This window comes from Aotus nancymaae, unplaced genomic scaffold, assembly GCF_030222135.1.
Source record: "Aotus nancymaae isolate 86718 unplaced genomic scaffold, 86718_ANA_hifiasm-v0.15.2.pri h1tg000064l_1, whole genome shotgun sequence".
Lineage (NCBI taxonomy): Eukaryota > Metazoa > Chordata > Mammalia > Primates > Aotidae > Aotus > Aotus nancymaae.
In genome coordinates, this window is record NW_026988479.1 from 6,704,099 (window position 1) to 6,723,759 (window position 19,661).

General features: G+C 40.6%; 1 protein-coding gene across 5 annotated transcripts in view; it reads right to left on the reverse strand.

Moving 5' to 3' along the window:
* RAPGEF6 (Rap guanine nucleotide exchange factor 6) overlaps positions 1–15,520 on the reverse strand; it is a 236,183-nt gene extending 220,663 nt beyond the window's left edge. For 4 of the 5 annotated variants that reach the window (XM_012446998.3, XM_012447211.2, XM_012446922.3 and 1 more), the window contains exon 1: positions 15,256–15,520. In XM_012446998.3, the coding sequence (XP_012302421.1) occupies positions 15,256–15,324 (69 nt within the window). In that variant the 5' untranslated portion in view covers positions 15,325–15,520. The remainder of the gene's footprint in view (positions 1–15,255) is intronic. The other variant, XM_012447072.3, reaches the window with a different exon arrangement.
* Between the last annotated feature and the right edge of the window lie 4,141 nt (positions 15,521–19,661).

Sequence of the window (19,661 nt, forward strand, 5' to 3'; positions counted from 1 at the left end):
TTCATCTGGCTGACCCATCAGCAACTGAAGCGCAAAATTCATTACCGGTTCCCTAATTTAGGTAACAGTACTCAGGTTCATTGGCTCTGGCCAGAAATCTGTCAATTCTACTTTCTAAATATCTCCATTTACTATTGCAAATGAGGTATTTTAGAAATTCAGTATTTCTCAGTGAATAACTGAAATAACTGGACTCTAAAATCCATTCCTTTTTTTCTTTTTCTTTTTCTTTTTTTGAGAGAGTCTCACTCTGTCGCCCAAGATGGAGTGCAATGATTCAATCTCAGCTGATGATGGGTTGTTGGGTGAGCCAAGATCACGCCATTGCACTCCAGCCTGGGCAACAAGAGCAAACTCTGTCTCAAAGAAAAAAAAAAAAAAAAAAAGGAAAGAAAGCAAGCCTCTGCCTCCTGGATTCAAGCAATTCTCATGCCTCAACTTCCCAAGCAGCTGAGACTAAAGGCACACACCACCATGCTCAGCAATTTTTTTGTATTTTTAGTAGAGACAGGGTTTCATCATGTTGGCTAGGTTGGTCCCCAACTCCTGGCCTCAAGTGATCCGCCTGCCTCGGCTTCCCAAACTGCTGGGATTACAGGCATGGGCCACCACCCCCGGCCTAAAATCCACTCTTCACACTACTGCCAGAGCAATCTTTATGGAAGCCAAATCTAAGTTCCCTAATAAGGATAACACAATTCTTCATGATCTGGATCCTGACTATCCTTTCAGCTTCATCTACTTTACCACTTATTCTTGTCCCAGTGTTCCAGCGGCCTAGGCAACTTGCATGTATATACCATACTTACCTTGTGGCCTTAGCATATGCTGTTACCCTTTCAAGAAACACATCTTCCCTTCTTCACCTAAATTTCTATATACAGTTGTTCCTTGGTATCTACTGGGAATTCGTTCCAGGAGCCTTCGTGGATATCAAAACCCGTAGACAATTGAGCCCCTTATATAAAATGGTATAGTATTTGCATATAACCTACAGATATCCTCTGGTATGCTTTATTTTCTTTTTCTTTTTCTTTTTTTTTTTTTGAGAAAGAGTCTCACTGTGTTGCCTAGGCTGAAGTGCAGTGGTGTGATCACACTCCCTGCAGTCTCAACCTCCTGGGCTCATGAGATCCTGCCATCTCAGCTTCCTGAGTATCTGGCACATGCCATCACATCCTGCTAATTTTTGTACTTTTTTTTGTAGAGACAGGGTTTCACCATGTTGCCCAGGCTGGTCTCAAACTCCTGGGCTCAAGCAGCTAGGAGTTTGAGGACCCACCTAGGCCCCCAACGTTTTGGGATTACAGGCATGAGCCACCACACCTGGCCTTTGTATGCTTTAAGTCATTTCTCTAGATTACTTATTAATACCTAATACAGTGGAAATCCTATGTAAAGAGTCGCTATACTGTATTGTTTAGGGAATATTAGCAAGAAAAAAGTCTGTACATGTTCAGCACAGGCACAACCATCAGAGGCCTAATTAATTTTCCATCCTCGGTTAGTTGAATTCACAAATGCAAAACTCATGGATATGAAGGGCCAACTGTATCCTAGACTCATCAGGGTTCCCTTTTCTAAAACGACTTGAACAGCAACTGCCTACCCTTTGCTCTTCTCCCCCAAAGGCCTTCCTACAAACTCCTGAACACCAGATATTTATAATTATCACGGTATTTAATCAGGTCATATTTTAATTGTATATGTATTTCTCTATCTCCTCCCCAAATGGAAGAACCGTCTTTATTTTTTTATTTATTTATTTTTTATTTTTTTTATTTTTTTTATTTATTGCATTTTAGGTTTTGGGGTACATGTGAAAAACATGCAAGGTTGTTGCATAGGTGCATACGTGGCAGTGTGATTTGCTGCCTTCCTCCCCTTCACCCATATCTGGCATTTCTCCCCATGCTATCCCTCCCCAATTCCCCACCCCCCCGCTGTCCCCCCCACTCCCCCACAACAGACCCCCATGTATAGTGCTCCCCTCCCTGTGTCCATATGATCTCCTTGTTCAACACCCGCCTATGAGTGAGAACATGTGGTGTTTGATTTTGTGTTCTTGTGTCAGTTTGCTGAGAATGATGGTTTCCAGGTTCATCCATGTCCCTACAAAGGACGCGAACTCCTCGTTTTTAATGGCTGCATAATATTCCATGGTGTATATGTGCCACATTTTTCCTGTCCAGTCTATCATCGATGGGCATTTGGGTTGGTTCCAGGTCTTTGCTATTGTAAACTGTGCTGCAATGAACATTCGTGTGCATGTGTCCTTATAGTAGAACGATTTATAATCCTTTGGATATATGCCCAGTAATGGGATTGCTGGGTCAAATGGAATTTCTATTTCTAGGTCCTTGAGGAATCGCCACACTGTTTTCCACAATGGTTGAACTAATTTACACTCCCACCAACAGTGTAAAAGTGTTCCTATTTCTCCACATCCTCTCCAGCATCTGTTGTCTCCAGATTTTTTAATGATTGCCATTCTAACTGGTGTGAGATGGTATCTCAATGTAGTTTTGATTTGCATTTCTCTAATGGCCAGTGATGATGAGCATTTTTTCATATGCTTGTTGGCCTCATGTATGGGAAGAACCGTCTTTAATCTTTTAACCTTAGCACATGAAACACTGCTTAAGAATATCTACTGCACAAATATTCATTAGGCAGTCTCCCTCAAAAAAATTATGCATTCACCTGTGCCTTAGAGAGACATTTAAGAATCCAAACTCCACAACAGGCACTTATGACACTCAAAAACTCTTTTCTAAAAAACACAGAGGATGGTAATCTATTTTAGTTTGGTTCCTTGAGAAAAGCTGTGGTCATTTGCAAGTTTAGACACTTAAGATTTTGATTCTGAGAGACTGAGAAACTTCCCTCAGAATTCACCAAAGAGGAGGAGGAGGCAGGCATGATGAGCCTGACTACATGACAAAATCTTGGTCTTCGCAAGGGACAGAATAATTGTGAACTCTATAACATTGTGTTTATCATTTGACTTTACCTTGGACCAGCCTGAGTAAACTAAGGTCTGGCTGTAAATAAAAACAGAATGAGCAATTTTATTAAAATAGTGGAGAATGTGTTTCACCTGTGTCATTACATGCCAAAGGAACATCAAACATGTGTTGCTTATGCCTCCACAATCTATTTTTAATAAAATTGCTCATTCTGTAGTCAAGCTCATCAAATTAGGAATCTCCAACATATGTAAAATGATGGGCCTGGAAAAGATGTTCGTTCAGATAATCCAGGTCTCATCCTGATCTAACATTCCCTTTCTATTCAACTGGATTTACAAATGAAGGTCAAGGGGCCCCAGAAGTATAAATAAGTTCTTTTTCTTTCCAAAGAACCCTCTGAATGTGCATCTGCTGTAGGAAAGCACAACAGAATCTTTGTTCTGACAACCAGAGATGTGCACAGTGACTCACTCAAAAATGACTCCAAGTACAATCAATGATGCTCTTTTGCCAATTCAGAAAAAAAAACTCTACAAATGTACATTTAAAGATCATTATTCTAAATTCTGTAACAGATTATTATATTAAATTTTACATTTTTTTAAATCTCAGCTCTTTAACTTTTAATAACCAAAAAAACCTAGTTCTTAAAGAAAAAAAACTTTTTCTGATTTTAAGTAGGCAATTACATTAACACTTAGCAGAGCATGAAATTTTGCCCAGAGATGTTTTGAATCATTTGGTGAAAGAACATAAACAGTGAAAACTGGCATTTATCTATATTTTTCTGTGATGTTCCCTGGAAATGTGTTTTGAAGCCATACAGAAAAGGAGTCTCTGTTCCAAGATATTACTAAGTTTCCTCCACCTGAACTGTCTCTCAAGAACTGCCAGGTAAAACACTGTTTGTTGTAACTCTACTTTATTCATATTTTAATGAGAATAGTAAAAGAAAATTTTGCCATTTTGCCAAACTTCATCAAGTCTTTTCATCTCAGCACTTTAAATATTAGACAAGTAGAAATCACTACTAGAATAGTAAAGGAACAGTATTTTTCACATTGCCTTTTTAAAGTAATTTACTCTACAAATATTTATATATCTTCTATGTACCAAGTACTGTGTGATGAACACCGGGAGATAAGGGTACACTCACTGTCTTCAAGGAGCTTATCATCAGAGAGAAATATGCAAGTAATCATAACACAGCACAGTAATTACTATGGTGAAAGAGGGCTCAAAGTATCCTGGGAACAGAGAAGTGGAAAAGTGAGGAGGGAAGGATGCACAATTCTGCAAATGAGCACTAGAGATTTTAGTGAAAAATCAGAATGTGCCAAGCCAGAGGATGGCTTTCCAGACAGAAAAAATAGCCAGCTAATACATATGGCTATCATTTACTGAGTGTTTATTATCAAGACACTTTGCTAATTATTTCACACCTATTATCTCATTTAGCCCACACAAGAATCCTAAAAAGATATTCAGTCCTAGAGAAGTTAGATAACTTGCCTAGGGTCACTCAAACTCTCAGAACTGGAGCCCAGATTTGAAGTAGGGTAGTCCAAATGCAAAATTCAAAGGCCAGTAACACTGTACCGTATGTACCATGTTCCCATCCTAAGCAATGCACAGAAAAAGGAGATTTTAGTGCCGGGATACGAAGGATAATCAGATGAATACCAAGGAAAGCCCCAAGACAGGAGGTTCAAAGTCCAGTCCAAAGGCAAAATACAAAGAACCAAGGTAGCTTCACAGTCCTTTTGACTGCTAGAAAGGAATACTCACGATGAGCTGGGAATGGTGGTGCACAGCTGTACTCCCAACTACTTGGGAAAACTGCTTGCACCCAGGAGCTGGCGGCCAACCTGGGCAACATAGCAAGACCTCATCTAAAACACACACGCACGCGTGCACACACACACACATACACACACTCCACTCAAATTAAATTTAAAGGTAGAACAAATCTACAATGACAGAAGCAGAACAGTGGTTTTCTTTGGGAGGATACTGACTGAGAAGGAAAATGGGGAAATTTCTGGTGTGCTGCATCTATATTCTGTATCATGATATATACAGTAAAATATGTTTGTAAAAATTAATCTGCAAATGTATATTTAGGGCATATGGTCTTTATGTTTTTTATAGTCCATTTCAAAGTTTTTTTTAAAAAAGTCTGGGGGCACAGAGAAATTACCTTTCCAACCAATGACCAGGTTGGGCTAATTCTACCTCCTTAATATCTCACTATCCCACTTAATTGCTGCCACCACTGAGTCTAGGACCTTATCTCACACGTGAACTACTGCATTTGTTACTAATAACAAAACATACTTCTTGGTTTCCATATTATCTTAGTATAGTCACTAACAGTTTCACCATTCATATGGAAAAGTATCCCAGTTTGGATAAAATATATGTCTGGTCTACCTGTATACATGTAAGCCTCCTTGTCTCTGGTCTGCTCCTCCCCACTCAATTACATCTCCAAAATGCTCATATAGTAATCTTTATAGACCTGATCTTATTTCCAGGCTTTACACCCTGCAATGGTTCTTTTTCCTTTATTTATAAGATGGAATCCAAATTCCTGAAATTATCCAAGCCCTGCTAGTACATCCAGCTTCATCATTTAACATCTGATATCATGTACCATCATCCCAAACATCGTAAACATTAACCGAGTGTTTTGCAACCTTTTTTTCATTCTCACACCCTCCAAAAGAACCTTTCAGACAATTTTTCCTAAGCACTGCCCCATTCCTAATTAAATACTAAGGAATAAGACACTGTCAACTTAGGGCTGAGTTTTGGAGGACTACAAACCATAGCAATAGCTGTGATTTTTTTTCCCCACTCCCCTAAAAACCAATTTTTGCATCTCTGGGAGTGATATCACTTCCAAAGGGAATGCATGATCTAGACTTAGAGAGTGGCTTCTTATTCTACAACTATACATGGCTTGCCACCATCAGTACTTTTGCTCCTGCCTCTCTGCTTGGAATGACCTCTCTCAATCATCCAGAAATCAATTTATGACATTTAACACTGAATTCAATGCTGCTCCATGAAGTTTTTTCCTTTCCCCATCTTGCAATCCCAAAGCCCTATTCATACCTTTGTCACTAATAACCATAACATTTATTACATTTATGCTTTCTTTCTTTCTTTTTTTTTTCTTTTTTTTTTTTTTTGAGACAGAGTCTCGTTCTGGCACCAGGCTGGAGTGCAGTAGCGTGATCTCAGCTGTCTGCAACCTCCATCTCCCAGGTTCAAGCAATTCTCCTGCCTCAGCCTCCTGAGTAGCTGGGACTACAGGCACACGTCACCATGCCCAGCTAATTTTTGTATTTTTAGTAGAGACAGGGTTTCATCACGTTGGCCAGGATAGTCTCAATCTCTTGACCTCGTGATCCACCCACCTCGACCTCCCAAAGTGCTGGGATTACAGGCATGAGCCACTGCACCCAGCCACATTTATATTCATGTCTCCCAAGTCACTGATGAATAGGGATCATGCTCCAATTCCTCTCTACAACCTTGGTTTTTAATATGTCAAGATATATTATTTCTTAAACAAATGTACAAATTAATGTTATCATCTGGGTGAGGTAACCATATCCCAGTTTAAGTGGGACAGTCCCTCTTTAACCTGTTATTCTGGCATAAATATTAACACCTTCTCTTTTTTTTTTTTAAAGAGGGGGTTTCACCATGTTGTTCAGGCTGGTCTTAAACTCACGACCTCAGGTGATCCACCCGCCTTGGCCTCCAAAGTGCTTGGATTACAGGCGTGAGCCACCACGCCTTGCCAATACTTTCTCTTTTAATTTCCAAAAATGATTTTAATAACAAATTGGTAATCTATACCTAAGAAATGGGAAATAAAATTCTGACCAAGAGAACATAAATCCTGAGAGTTAGGAAGATCACTCTAGCAGCAAGATGACAATAAAAATGACTCAAGCAAAAATCTGGGGGTAGAAACAATAAAACAGCCTAAACTAGAGTAGTAAAACTAGTAAGAAAAGGGTAAATAAAAAGATTCAGGGGATAAAATAAAGTTTGATGGCAAGTTGTATATATGAGGAATAAAGAGAAATAATACAAATTTCTAGAGAGCGCAACTGGGCCAAATGCCAACAGAATATGAAAAAGGAATAATAATGGCTTCAATTTAGGACAAATGGTTGAAGAATCTTGAGGACAAGGTAGTTAGATACACAATGCTGAAGCACACAAAATGTAGGGAGTAAGTGGGAAAACAGTCCTAGGAGGTATTAGTCCATAACAATTATCTGAAACCAAGCTGCTAAGACTGTCCAAGAAATATGAAGTTAGCAGTTCTAATGAATAGGAAGTACTATCTTTTCAATACGTGATGACTTTACAAAACATATTTCCAAATTTTGGTTTGTAAAATATTTTTCATCATTTAGTATGTACAAACCACGGCATTAAACACTGAGAGGGAAATAAACATTTAGGGAAATATAAGGAGTTCATTCTGAAGTAAAAAGGTTGTAAAGAATGGTATTAAATATGGACTGAGTTGAGATACAGCTAAGTTCAAGGTCTCAAATTATCATTGGGGCTTCTTTAAGGAATTCTGGCATAATGACATGAAGAAGTTCAGGCACACCCTGTTTTTACTGTGCTTGGCTGGTATTGTGGGTTTTTTTTTTTTTTAAATACAATTGAAGGTTCATGACAACCCTACATCAACTAAGTCCATCATGCTCACTTCATGTCTCCGTGTCACATTTTGGTAATTCTCATAACATTTCAAATTTGTTCATTATATTTGCTACGGTGGCCTGTGATCAGCAATCTTTCATGTTACTACTGTAACTGTTTTGGGGCACCACGAGCTGTGCCCAGGTAAGATGGCAAACTTAACTGATGTATGTGTTCTGACTGCTCCACTGGCTGTTCCCCCATCTCTGTCTCTCTCCCTCCCTCCCTCTCCTGGGGCCTCCTTATTTCCTGAGAGGTAACAATATGGAAATTAGGCCAATTAATAACCCTGCAATGGGCTATCTAAGTGTTTAAGTGAAAAAAGTCACATATCTCTCACTTTAAATCAAAAACTAGAAATGATTAAACTTAGGAAGGCTGAGAAAGGCCCAAAGCCAGGCCTCTTGTACCACACAGTTAGCCATGCAGTGAATACAAAGGAAAAGCATATGAAGCAAATTAAAAGTGCTACTTTAGTGAATAAAAAAATGATTTACAAAAATGAAAAAGCCTTATTGCTGATATGGAGAAAGTTTGAGTGGTCTGGATAGAAGATCAAACCAGTCACAACAGTCCCTTAAGCCAAAACTTAATCTAGAGCAAGGCCCTAACTTTTCAATTCTATAAAGGTTGAGAGATGAGATGGCTGCAGAAAAGTTTAAAGCTAGTGGAAGCTGGTTCAGGAAGTTTAAGAAAAAAAGCCATCTCCACTAACATAAAAGGTAAGTTATCCTGAAGATCTAGCTAACATAATTATTGAAAGTGGCTACAATAAAAAACAGATTTTCAATGTAGACAAAACAAACAGCCTTATATCAGAAGAAGATGCCACCGAACACTTCCATAGCTAGAGAGGAGAAATCAATGCCTGGCTTCAAAGCTTTAAAGCACAGGGTGACTCCTGTTGGAGGATAATGCAGCTGGTAACTTTAAGTTGAAGCCAATGATCATTTACCATTTTTAAAACCCTAAGGCCCTTAAGAATTACATTAAATCTACCCTGCCTGTGCTCAATAAATAAACAACAGCGCCTAAATGACAGCACATTTGTTTACAGTATAGTTTACTATTTTAAGTCTACTGATGAGACCTACTGCTCGGAAAAAAAGATTTCTTTCAAAATACTATTACTCACTGACAATGCATCTTGTCACTCAAGAGCACAGATGGAGACGTACAAGGAGATAAGTAATGTTTCAGGCCTGCTAACATCCATTCTGTGGCCCATGGATCAAGGAAAAATTTCAACCTTCAAGTCTTGCTATTTAAGAAACATATTTAATAAGGCTACAGCTGATATAGATAGTGATTCCTCTGACAAATCTGTGAAAAAAAAATTGAAAATCTTCTTGACAGGATTCATCATTTCAGATGCCATTAAAAATATCTGTGGGCCAGGTAGGGCGACTCACGCCTATAATCTCAACACTTTGGGAGGCTGAAGTGGCAGGATCACTTGAGTTCAAGACCAGCCCAGGCAATGCAATGAGACTATCACTTAAAAAAAGAAAAAAATTGGGGGTCAGGCATGGTGGCTCATGCCTGTAATCCCAGCACTTTGGGAGGCCAAGACAGGCAAATCACAAGGTCAGGAGATCGAGACCACCCTGGCTAACATGGTGAAATTCCATCTCTACTAAAAAATACAAAAAATTAGGTGGGCGTAGTGACATGCTCCTGTAAGCTCAGCTACTCTGGAGGCTAAGGCAGGAGAATTGCTTGAAACCGGGAGGTGGAGGTTGCAGTAAGCCGAGATGGCATCACTGCACTCCAGCCTGGGTGATGGCGTGAGCGAGACTTCGTATCAAAAAAAAAAAAAAAAATTTGTGATGCATAGGAGGAGGTCAAAATATTAACACAGGAGTTTCAAAGAGGCTGACTCCAACCCTTATGAATGACTTTGAAGGGTACAACACTTCAGTGAAGGAAGCAACTGCATGTGTGGTGGAAATAGCAAGAGAACTAGAATTAGAAATGGAGGCTGGGCTGGCTCCCAGCACTTTCGGAGGCCAAACTGGGAGAACTGCTTGGGCCCAGGAGTTCAAGACCAGCCTGAGCAACATAGCAAGATGTCCTCTCTACAAAAACAATCAGCCAGGCATGGTGGCCTGCGCCTGTAGTACCAATTACTCAGGAGGCTGAGGTGGAATCACTTGAGCCTGGGAAGTAGAGGGTGCAGTGGGTTGTGATTATGCCATCGCACTCTAACCTGGGCAACAGAATGAGATCTTATCTCAAAGAAACAAAAAGGAAAGAAAAAAAAAAAGAAATGGAGATGGAGATGGAGCCTGAAGGTGTGACCAAATTGCTGCAATCTCATGATAAAACTTGAGTGGATGAGAAGCTGCCTCTTATGCATGAGCAACAAAAGTGGTTTCTTGAGACAATCTACTCCTGGTGAAGATGATGTAAACATTGTTGAAATGACAAAGAACTCAGAATGCCACATAAGCTTAAGCTTAGTTGATAAAGTAGCAGCAGAGTTTTGGAGGACTGACTCCAATGTTGACAGAAGTCACTGTAGATAAAATGCTATCAAACAGCATCACATGCTACAGAGAAATCTTTCATGAAACGAAGTCAACAGACGCGGCAAACTTCATTGTCTTATTTTAAGAAGCTGTCACAGCCACCCCAAACTTCAGCAACCACAACCCGGATCAGTCAGCAGCTATCAACACTAAGGCGAGACCCTCCACCAGCTAAAAGATGACGACTGGCTGAAGCTCGGATGACTGGTTAGTGTTTTTTAGCAATAAAGTATTTTTAAATTAAGGTACATACCTTTTTGTAGACATAAGCCTATCACACACAGTAAATTACTCTATGTAAACAACTTTTATGTGCACCAGGAAATAAAATTCACGTGACTCACTTTATTGGGATATTGGTGTTACTGCAGTGGTCTGGAACCAAACTTGCAGTATCTGGGAGGTATACCTGTACCTTAACAGCTTTTGTTTCTTTAGAGCACTTAATTTTCCATAAAGTATTTAAGTCTAAAATTTTCCATAAGAAAATCTTTGCAAATTGAAAAAAGGAAATCAGAGAACTAGCTCAGGAAAGACAATGTTCTGTGAAAGCTGAATCTATAAGAAGGAGAAATCTCTCTCTCTCACACACACACACACACACACCACACACACACAGTTAGAAAGATATCTAAATGGCACACTTTACAACATGTGTCTATACTCGATGTCTGGCTCGCTAGGATTATGCCAGAGTTGGTAGTTTCACCTAAGGACAACAGATGGTTCAAAATAAAGGAACCATTAATTTTGTCCCAGAAACACAAGGAGTTCTTTACTCATTATTTTCTCATCGATTACACAATACAAACAAATGATTTCAACATACTAATTCTTATCCCTTTGTATATTTTTCACAATGCTTTCACCCAGTAGGCATTTAAGGAAAAATAAGCTGAATAAATAATAATAAACCCCTTCTATTTTACACTTTATTAATTTGGCTTCTAGGACACCACCACTCTCTCCTGGTTTTTCTCCTACTGCACTGTTTGCTTCCACTCATTCTCCTTTGCTGATTTCTACTCTTCTCCCCTGACCTTATATTGGTCTCATGTCCCATGGCACTCACTGTCCTTGGTCCTCTTCTATTCTCTATGTACACTCATTACTTGGTAATTTTATCTAGTCTTATGACTTTCAGTATCTGTATGCTGATGACTATAAATTTTTATCTCCAGCCCAGGATTCTTAGTAATATAAATTTGTATATGAAACGTCTTACTCATTTCTTTTTTTTTTTTTGAGACGGAGTTTCGCTCTTTTTACCCAGGCTGGAGTGCAATGGTGCAATCTCGGCTCACTGCAACCTCCGCCTCCTGGGTTCAGGCCATTTTCCTGCCTCAGCATCCTGAGTAGCTGGGATTACAGGCACGCGCCACCATGCCCAGCTAATTTTTTGTATTTTTAATAGAGACGGGGTTTCACCATGTTGACCAGGTTGGTCTCGATTTCTTGACCTTGTGATCCACCCGCCTCGGCCTCCCAAAGTGCTGGGATTACAGGCTTGAGCCACCACACCCCGCCGTCTTACTCATTTCTAACAGACATTTCAAACTTGACATGTTCAAAACTCAGTTTCTGATCTTGCCCCCTAAAACCTACTCCTGCAGTTTTCCCCATCTCTCTGATGGCAGCTTAAACCTCTCTGACAATAACGCCAACACTCCAGTCATTTAGGCCAAAAACCTTGAAATCATGCTTGATTCTTCTCTCTTCCTCAAGGTCTACATCTAATCCATTAGCAAATCCTGTTGGCTAACCCTACAAACTATTTCTAAAATTTGACCACTTCTCATCACTTCTGTTACTATCACTATCACTTTAGTCAGAGTTACCATCATCTTTTACCTGATTTAATGCAATAATGGCCTTTAACGTCCTGCTTTTGCCCTTAAACACCCACAGTCAACACAGCAGCCAGGAGACTCTTTTTAAAAAGTTATTAAGTAGGGTAGTCAGGTGTAGTGACACATGCCTGTAGTTCCAGCTACTTGGGAGGCTGAAGCAGGAGAATCTGTTGAGCCTAGGAATTAGGGACCAGATTGGGCAATATAGTGAGACCCTCTTTAAAAACAAAGATTAAAAAAAGGTTAAGTAGGTCAATATCACTCCTCTGTTTCAAAATCTTTCAGTGTTCCATCTCACTGAAAAATCAAATAATTTACAATGATTTAGAAAGTTCTACATCATGTGCCCTATGCTATGCATCATTGCTTCCTCTCCTACTTCATCTTTTACTACTCTCACACCTGTTCACCCTTCTCCAGTCACACAAAGCTGCTTGCTATTCCTGGAATGCATCAAGACATGCTCTCAACATAAGGTCTTGGCAACGATTGCTCCCTTTGCTGAGAAAGCACTTTCTCCATATACCCCTACAGTTAATGCCATCACGTGCATCAAGTCTTTGATCAAAAGTCATCTCAACCTGGACAAACAAACCACCTTATTTAAACTGCAACCCAGCCCTTGCCCATTGCTTTCAATCCCTCTTATTCTGCTTTTTTAAATAGCAATTATAAGCTACACATTATGTAACTTATCTGTTTATTATATTCATTATCTATCTTCCCCCCTCTTCACTATCAGAATGTAAGTCTTACTAGGGCAGAACTGCTTTGCTCATAGATAAAACCTAGTGCACAGAATAGTGCCTTGAACTGGTAGACTCTCAATAAGCAACTATTGAGCTAATATAGTTATAATAGACTCTTAGGAGTCCAGTAAAAGAGCAAGGACCTTCTGAAAACAGAAATGAACTTGTGAGAATTTCATCAAATTATTTATCACAAACAAATCATCACTAGGATTCAGATTTCCTTCTTCATACTTCTTTACCCCAAATAAATTCTACACTCATTCAAAAGCACTACCAATGCATCAGTTAATCTGTTATGCTGGTAGATGTCAGGGCTATCTTCTGTTTACTGTGGGCAGCTATTTATTATTCCCTTGAGCAATGCTACTGTTCCAGTAAAACAAAATAAAGTACTTAACACAGCACACACTGGCCAACATAACTTTATAAACAGTTTAGAAAATTTCCTAAGGCTCAAAAATAGGCAATTTCAGCTAGGCACGGTGGCTCACACCTGTAATCTCAGCACTTTGGGAGGCTGAGGTGGGCGGATCACTTGAGGTCAGGAGTTCAAGACCAGCCTGGCCAACAAGGCGAAATCCCATTTTTACTAAAAATAATACAAAAATTAGCCAAGCAAGGTGGTGTGCGCCTGAATCCCAGCTACTCGGGAGCTGAGGCAGGAGAATCACTTGAACCCGGGAGGTGAAGGCTGCAATGAACTGAGATTGCGCCACTGCACTCCAGCCTGGGCAACAAAGTGAGACTCTGTCTCAAAAAAATAATAAGGCAATTTCAAACTAAATAATTCTACTGTTAAAGAGCAGTAGAATTTTCCCATTAAAATGTGAATTTAGTAGCACAAGTAATGTTTAAAATTAAAAGAGTCCAGGCACCAGGCACTGTGGCTCACACTTATAATCCCAGCACTTTGGGAGGCCAACGCGGGCAGATCACTTGAGGTCACGAGTTTGAGGCCAGCCTGGGCAACATGGTGAAAGCCCGTCTCTACTAAAAATACAAAAAATTAGCCTGGCGTGGTGGCACGTGCCTGTAGACCCAGCTACTCGAGAGACAGAAGCAGAAGAATCTCTTGAACCCGGGAGGCAAAGGTTGCAGTGAGTTGAGATCTCTACCACACTCCAGCCTGAGTGACAGAGTGAGGCTATCTCACAAAAAAAAAAAAAAAGAAAAAATTACACTAAACTAAAACCTACATTACACATTGTAAGCCTTGTATAATACTTTCCAATGCTATAAAGCTGTACGAGAATTCGCCTACTCAAATTTATACTTTCAGTAAGCTCAAATTGACTTCAAGAATCATCATAAGGAAATAAAAACACATGGAATTATGAATGCGTACCTCGAAAAGAGAACTCTGGAAAGTGGTAGAATCTGTGTTGTTCCTATGCAAGCATCAGGATCTTCAATAACATAATTTGATCTATCATGACATCAGTTAGGGCCTGAATAATGATCATGTCCCAAAAGGTCAGCCCAACGGCTGACCAGCCCTAAGCCTAGGTATGCAAAACACTATATATCTGAAGAACTCCAAAGTGACTTAGGAAGAATTAACCAAAGCATTTTATTTCATTTACTGCAACTTTAAACAAGACAATCCAACAATCCACCCACACTGTTGCTGTTTTGTTTAGAAAATACGTCCCACCTGTTATAGAAACTTCTCCAAATAAAGGAAAACCTTCCCCCAAACCTCAGCATTCTACCTGGATAGGCAAATCTAACAGGTTTTAGTTATGTGCGTGAAAACTAGCCTTCAGGTCGAACGAACTCGTTTAAGCTAATGCAATTACTGTTAACTCGACACAGCAAATTTTGGATCTGAGCACGAAATACTGTAAAATTTCCCAGGGACAGTCTGAAAAAGTCCCTACAGTGGTGATCTTTAAACATCCATCATCTACACAGAATTCACCATTTGACTGGATGTAAACTTTTAAACTAACTTTGAAAACTTTATATTGTTTTAGGCAACTGTACAATATTTCAGGGACCTTTAAAGAAAAACTATTTCTAAATTAGATGGCTGAGATACTTCCTTTACAATTTCCATCTTGTTTTTCATAGTCTACTTAAACGAACAGGCATCTAACTCCGAAACGAATGTTTTACCCAACTCAAAAAATAATAAATAAATAAAGCACTTAATAATGGTGCTTTCTTAACGACACTTGGAAGCCCCCGGCAAGGACAGGTACGCGGGTTAAGACGGCATCACGGGCAGGAAGGGCGGTCGGCAACCTACTGGCGACAAGGGCCTGGGTCAGGGCAGAGACTCAAGAGAACAGATACCCAGCAGCAGGTGCGAGGCTCTGGCAACAGGGCAGTCGCCGCGGGTTTCGGGCAGACAGGGGGATGCTGTCTGTTGGACTGTAGGGCGCGCATAAGGGTCGACCAGCCTCACCTCGGGAGTCCGCTCGGGCGGCTTCTTCCTCAACGCCTGCCTAGCGCCAGGGTCCACGGGTGAGTTCATGGCCACGGTCCGAGTGCTCCCCAGCCTACCCTTAGCAGCCCACGCCACAGTTCATTCACCCCAGGCAAAGGGTGCGGTACCTTGCCCCCGCCCCAAGGAGGAAACTTCGCGCCGTAACAAGGTCCGAGCTCAAGCAAACAACCCTTCGCAACGCCCGCCTAGGGCCTCTACCCACGCGCGACTGGCCGGAGACAAGCCCGCGCGGGGGCGGAGGAAAGTAAATGCGCATGCGCGGCACGCACGCGCACGCTAAGGAACACCCAAGGGAGTGTCTCCACTGTGACGTCAGAATTGGGGCGGTTTGAGTAAGTTGTTTCGGCCGTTTTCGTGAGAGTTAAAGACACCTCGCCAGACCTCACCTAAACCCGTCACGGGATCCGCCTCAATGTTGTGGTTCTGGCCTTTCCATCCGCTGTAGGAGCTGGAAACGCGCTCAGGGCCTGAGCGAAGGTAGCATTTTGGGGCAGAACCATGGGATGGCGTTCTGGGTGGAGAGAACTGCTGTGCTCAAATCCGGAAGTCCAGGGCGTGGCCAAGCCCGGGCTTGCGACGGCCGACTTTGAATATACGGAAGTAGAAGCCGCCATTCGGCAAAGAAGGAAGTCCACGCACACCCCGTATTTCTTTACATAAAACGAAATCTCTTGTGAAAACTGCCCACAGAAAAGTGCTTGTTCTATTCGAAACGGAAGTCCTGAAACCAGGGCAGAGAAAGCAAACTTTGACGGCCAGGACGGGCAGCCAGTGCCGCGGCCAGCTCACGATTATCTTTGAGTCAAAAAACTGGGTTTGGACTGCGTTCGTGAAACTAAATGCCCTGGGCAGCCCTCTCTCAGGCAACTGGGTTTAGGGTTGAACTCGAGTGGCAACTCTTGCAATACTTTTTACATTGTAGTCTGCTTCCCGATAGACTGTTTCACTGATAGAAAAACAGACCACTCTTAAGAGCAGCCAGAGAGCTGCTGAGGCTGTTTCAACAGTAAGCTCACTGACAATTCCAGAATCCATCGCTATAGGATAGTCCTTACCCTTTCTCATAAGTTCATAGGTAACGTTCTTAATTTTGGCGACACCACCCTTCCACTGAATTTTAAGCTCCTTGAGGGCTGTAACCACATGTAGATACACCTTGGTATTTCTCACAGCAATTAGCACAGCTCACTGAATAACGAGGTGATTTATGATTATGACGGTGCTTTCAACTAATGACCATTCACACAGTAATTTTCGGCAATGACGGCTCATGCTAATAAGGGCTGTTTTCTTGTTGGTCCTGGGGCTTGCCAAAACTGGGAGTTTACAACATACTTTTAGCATTTCTCTTTTTCAGGTATAGAACAAAAACCTTGCCAGAGAAGTGTGACATAGCCACTGTAGAAATAAATTGTGGAAAAATCACAAGGTGTGACAGACGATCCATTTTCCTCATCTTTTTTTTTTTTGTATAAATAATAACCTCTCAAAGGCCTGCGCAAGATCAGACGAAAGTTATCCCTTCCATTCTTCAAGGATCAATTTCCAGAGTCACATCAATAGTTTGAAAGAGAGAAAAGAAACTATAAAGCATAATCACCATGAACTTGGAATATAGGGGCAAACAAACCTAGAATTTGTGTCTCTAATATTAGACCTCTTCTAGTTAAGTGACTTGAACCTATTTAACATCTCTGAACTTCATTTTCCTTATCTGTTAAATGGGAATATAGTAAAGGACCTATTGTTTCAGAATTTTCTTAAGGTTCCGTGAGAAAATTCACACGAAGCACTTAGTATGTTGCCTGCACAATCCAAGCACTCTTTATTATTTCCATTATTTCGCCTCTGGGAAGTGATTTTTTTTTTTTGAGACTGAGTTTCACTCTTGTTGCTCAGGCTGGAGTGCAATGGCATGACCTTGGCTCACTGCAACGTCTGCCTGCTGGGTTCAAGGGATTCTCCTGCCTTAGCCTCCCGAGTAGCTGGGATTACAGGCCCCCACCACCACACCTTGCTAATTTTTGTAGTTTTAGTGGAAATGGGGTTTCACCATATTGGCCAGGCTGATCTCAAACTCCTGACCTCAAGTGATCCACTCACCTTGGCCTCCCAAAGTGCTGGGATTATAGTTGGGAGCCACTGCTTCAGCCTGGGAAGTGATTTCTCTAAAGTAGAAATTCAACTATGAATAATTTATTTTTTAAATGTAGTTTTTTTTCACTTATAAAACAATTCAGAAACACATTTAAGTATTTGTGAAGATGTGGAGCAAGAGGAACTCATTCAAACTGCTGGTTGAGTGCAAGTTGGGAAATCACTTTTGGCCAAAAAAAAGAAAAGTAATAAAGCTGAAACATAACACACCTTGTGACAGCAAGTCCACTCCTTGATATAGGCCCTGTAGCAGCAGTCCCCAACCTTTTATTTCACGGGTTTTGTGAAAGATAAACTTTCTATGGGGCTACGGGGGGAGGGTTTCAGTACGGAACTGTTCTACGTCAGATCATCAGGCATTGGATTCTCATAAGGAACATGCAACCTAGTTCCCTCACGTGTGCAGTTCATGATAGAGTTCCTGCTCCTAGGTAATGTAATGCCCCTGCTAATCTGACAGGGGGTGGAGCTCAGGCAGTTATGCTTGCTCACCTCCTGCTATGCAGCTGCTTCCTAACAGGCCATGGACCAGTAGCAGCCTCAGCATGGGGACTGGGGACCCCTGCCCCATTAACAGAAAAGATGGACAAAAATGTTCATTACTCATAGAAGCCCAAAACTGGAACCCAAATATCCATCAATACTGAAGGGATAAATTGTGAAATATTCATCCACAATGGCATATAGCTACATAGCACATAGTGATGATTCTCCAACATAATGTTGAGAGAAAAAAAGGAAAACAAAATACAGAGTATAATTATACATGCAGAGTTTAAACACAAGGAAAAGTAGGTCTTTTAGGAATGCATATAAAGAAGTAAAAGTAAAGAGAAAGCAAGGAAATGAAGTCAGGTTGGTAGTTACAAAAATGAGAAGGTAGAGCATTATGATCAGGAGAGAGCACACAGAGAAGGGGGTCTTCTGGGCTGCTGAAAATGATCTACTTATTGGCCTTATTGATGGTTACATGAGTATATGTTTATTCTGTTTTCTGAATATATTTCACAAGAGAAAGTATGCAAACATAATTAGGCTTTGTCATGAGACAGCAACAGTAAAAACTACATTAATATCCATGGTGACTATCCATATCTAAAAAGTATACATTTTCAAAATCTATCTTGTCCTTTACTATATTGTATTATATACAGAAAAAAGTGAGGAGAGACAGTAAAGTTCTAATAGCTATTTTCAGACAAAAGGCAACCTCCAGGGCAGGGTTCACCAGCATTAACTTGTATCTGAAAGAAAAATATAATGGTCTGAATGCAAGTAATTTATTAAGTTGTGGGAAAATAGGGACTTTTTTTGAAAATTGGCTTCTTTATTTTTGTTAAACTTACTATTACCTGACAGCACATTACATATGAGTAACATATATATGTATTTAATTTTTTTGGTCTATCTCTTCCACAAAAGGGAAAATATGTAAACTCTATATAAACAGAAATAATGTGTCATTTACTGGCATATCCCTGGTACCCAAACCTATGCCTAGCACATAATAGGTGTTGAATAAACATTTGCTGACTTAACAAGGGGAACTAGGGACTGACTTATTAAGAGGGGCACTATCATGAAAATATGATGATATCACTATCATCAAAAATGAAAGAAAATTTCTCCTTTTTTTTTTTTTTTTGAGACAGAGTTTCACTCTTATTGCCCAGGCTGGAGTGCAATGGTGCATTCTCGGCTCACCACAACCTCCACCTCCCAGGTGCAAGCAATTCTCCTGCCTCAGCCTCCCGAGTAGCTGGGACTGCAGGCACCTGCCACCATGCCTGGCTAATTTTTTGTATTTTAATAGAGATGGAGTTTCACCATGTTAGTCAGGATGGTCTCGATCTCTTGACCTTGTGATCCACCCACATTGGCTTCCCAAAGTGCTGGGATTATAGGCGTGAGCCACTGCGCCCAGCCAAAAATTTTTTTAAAGAAAAGAGAGGTATTTGATTGCTCTCCACTGACAAAGATGATGTCCGGTTACATAGCTATTGCATTGCAAAATTGAATGCTCAATAAACAAACATAATCATATATCCATCTTTCCAGAATAACTGCAAACCACAAAAACATGAAGTAAAGAGCTCTAGTTTTAACAGTACCTGAAATGGAGTAAGGAATTGAGATTTCGAGTATGCTACAGGTTGAGTAACTACTATGGAAAAATAAGACCTTTTACTGACTCACATCCAGAAGGT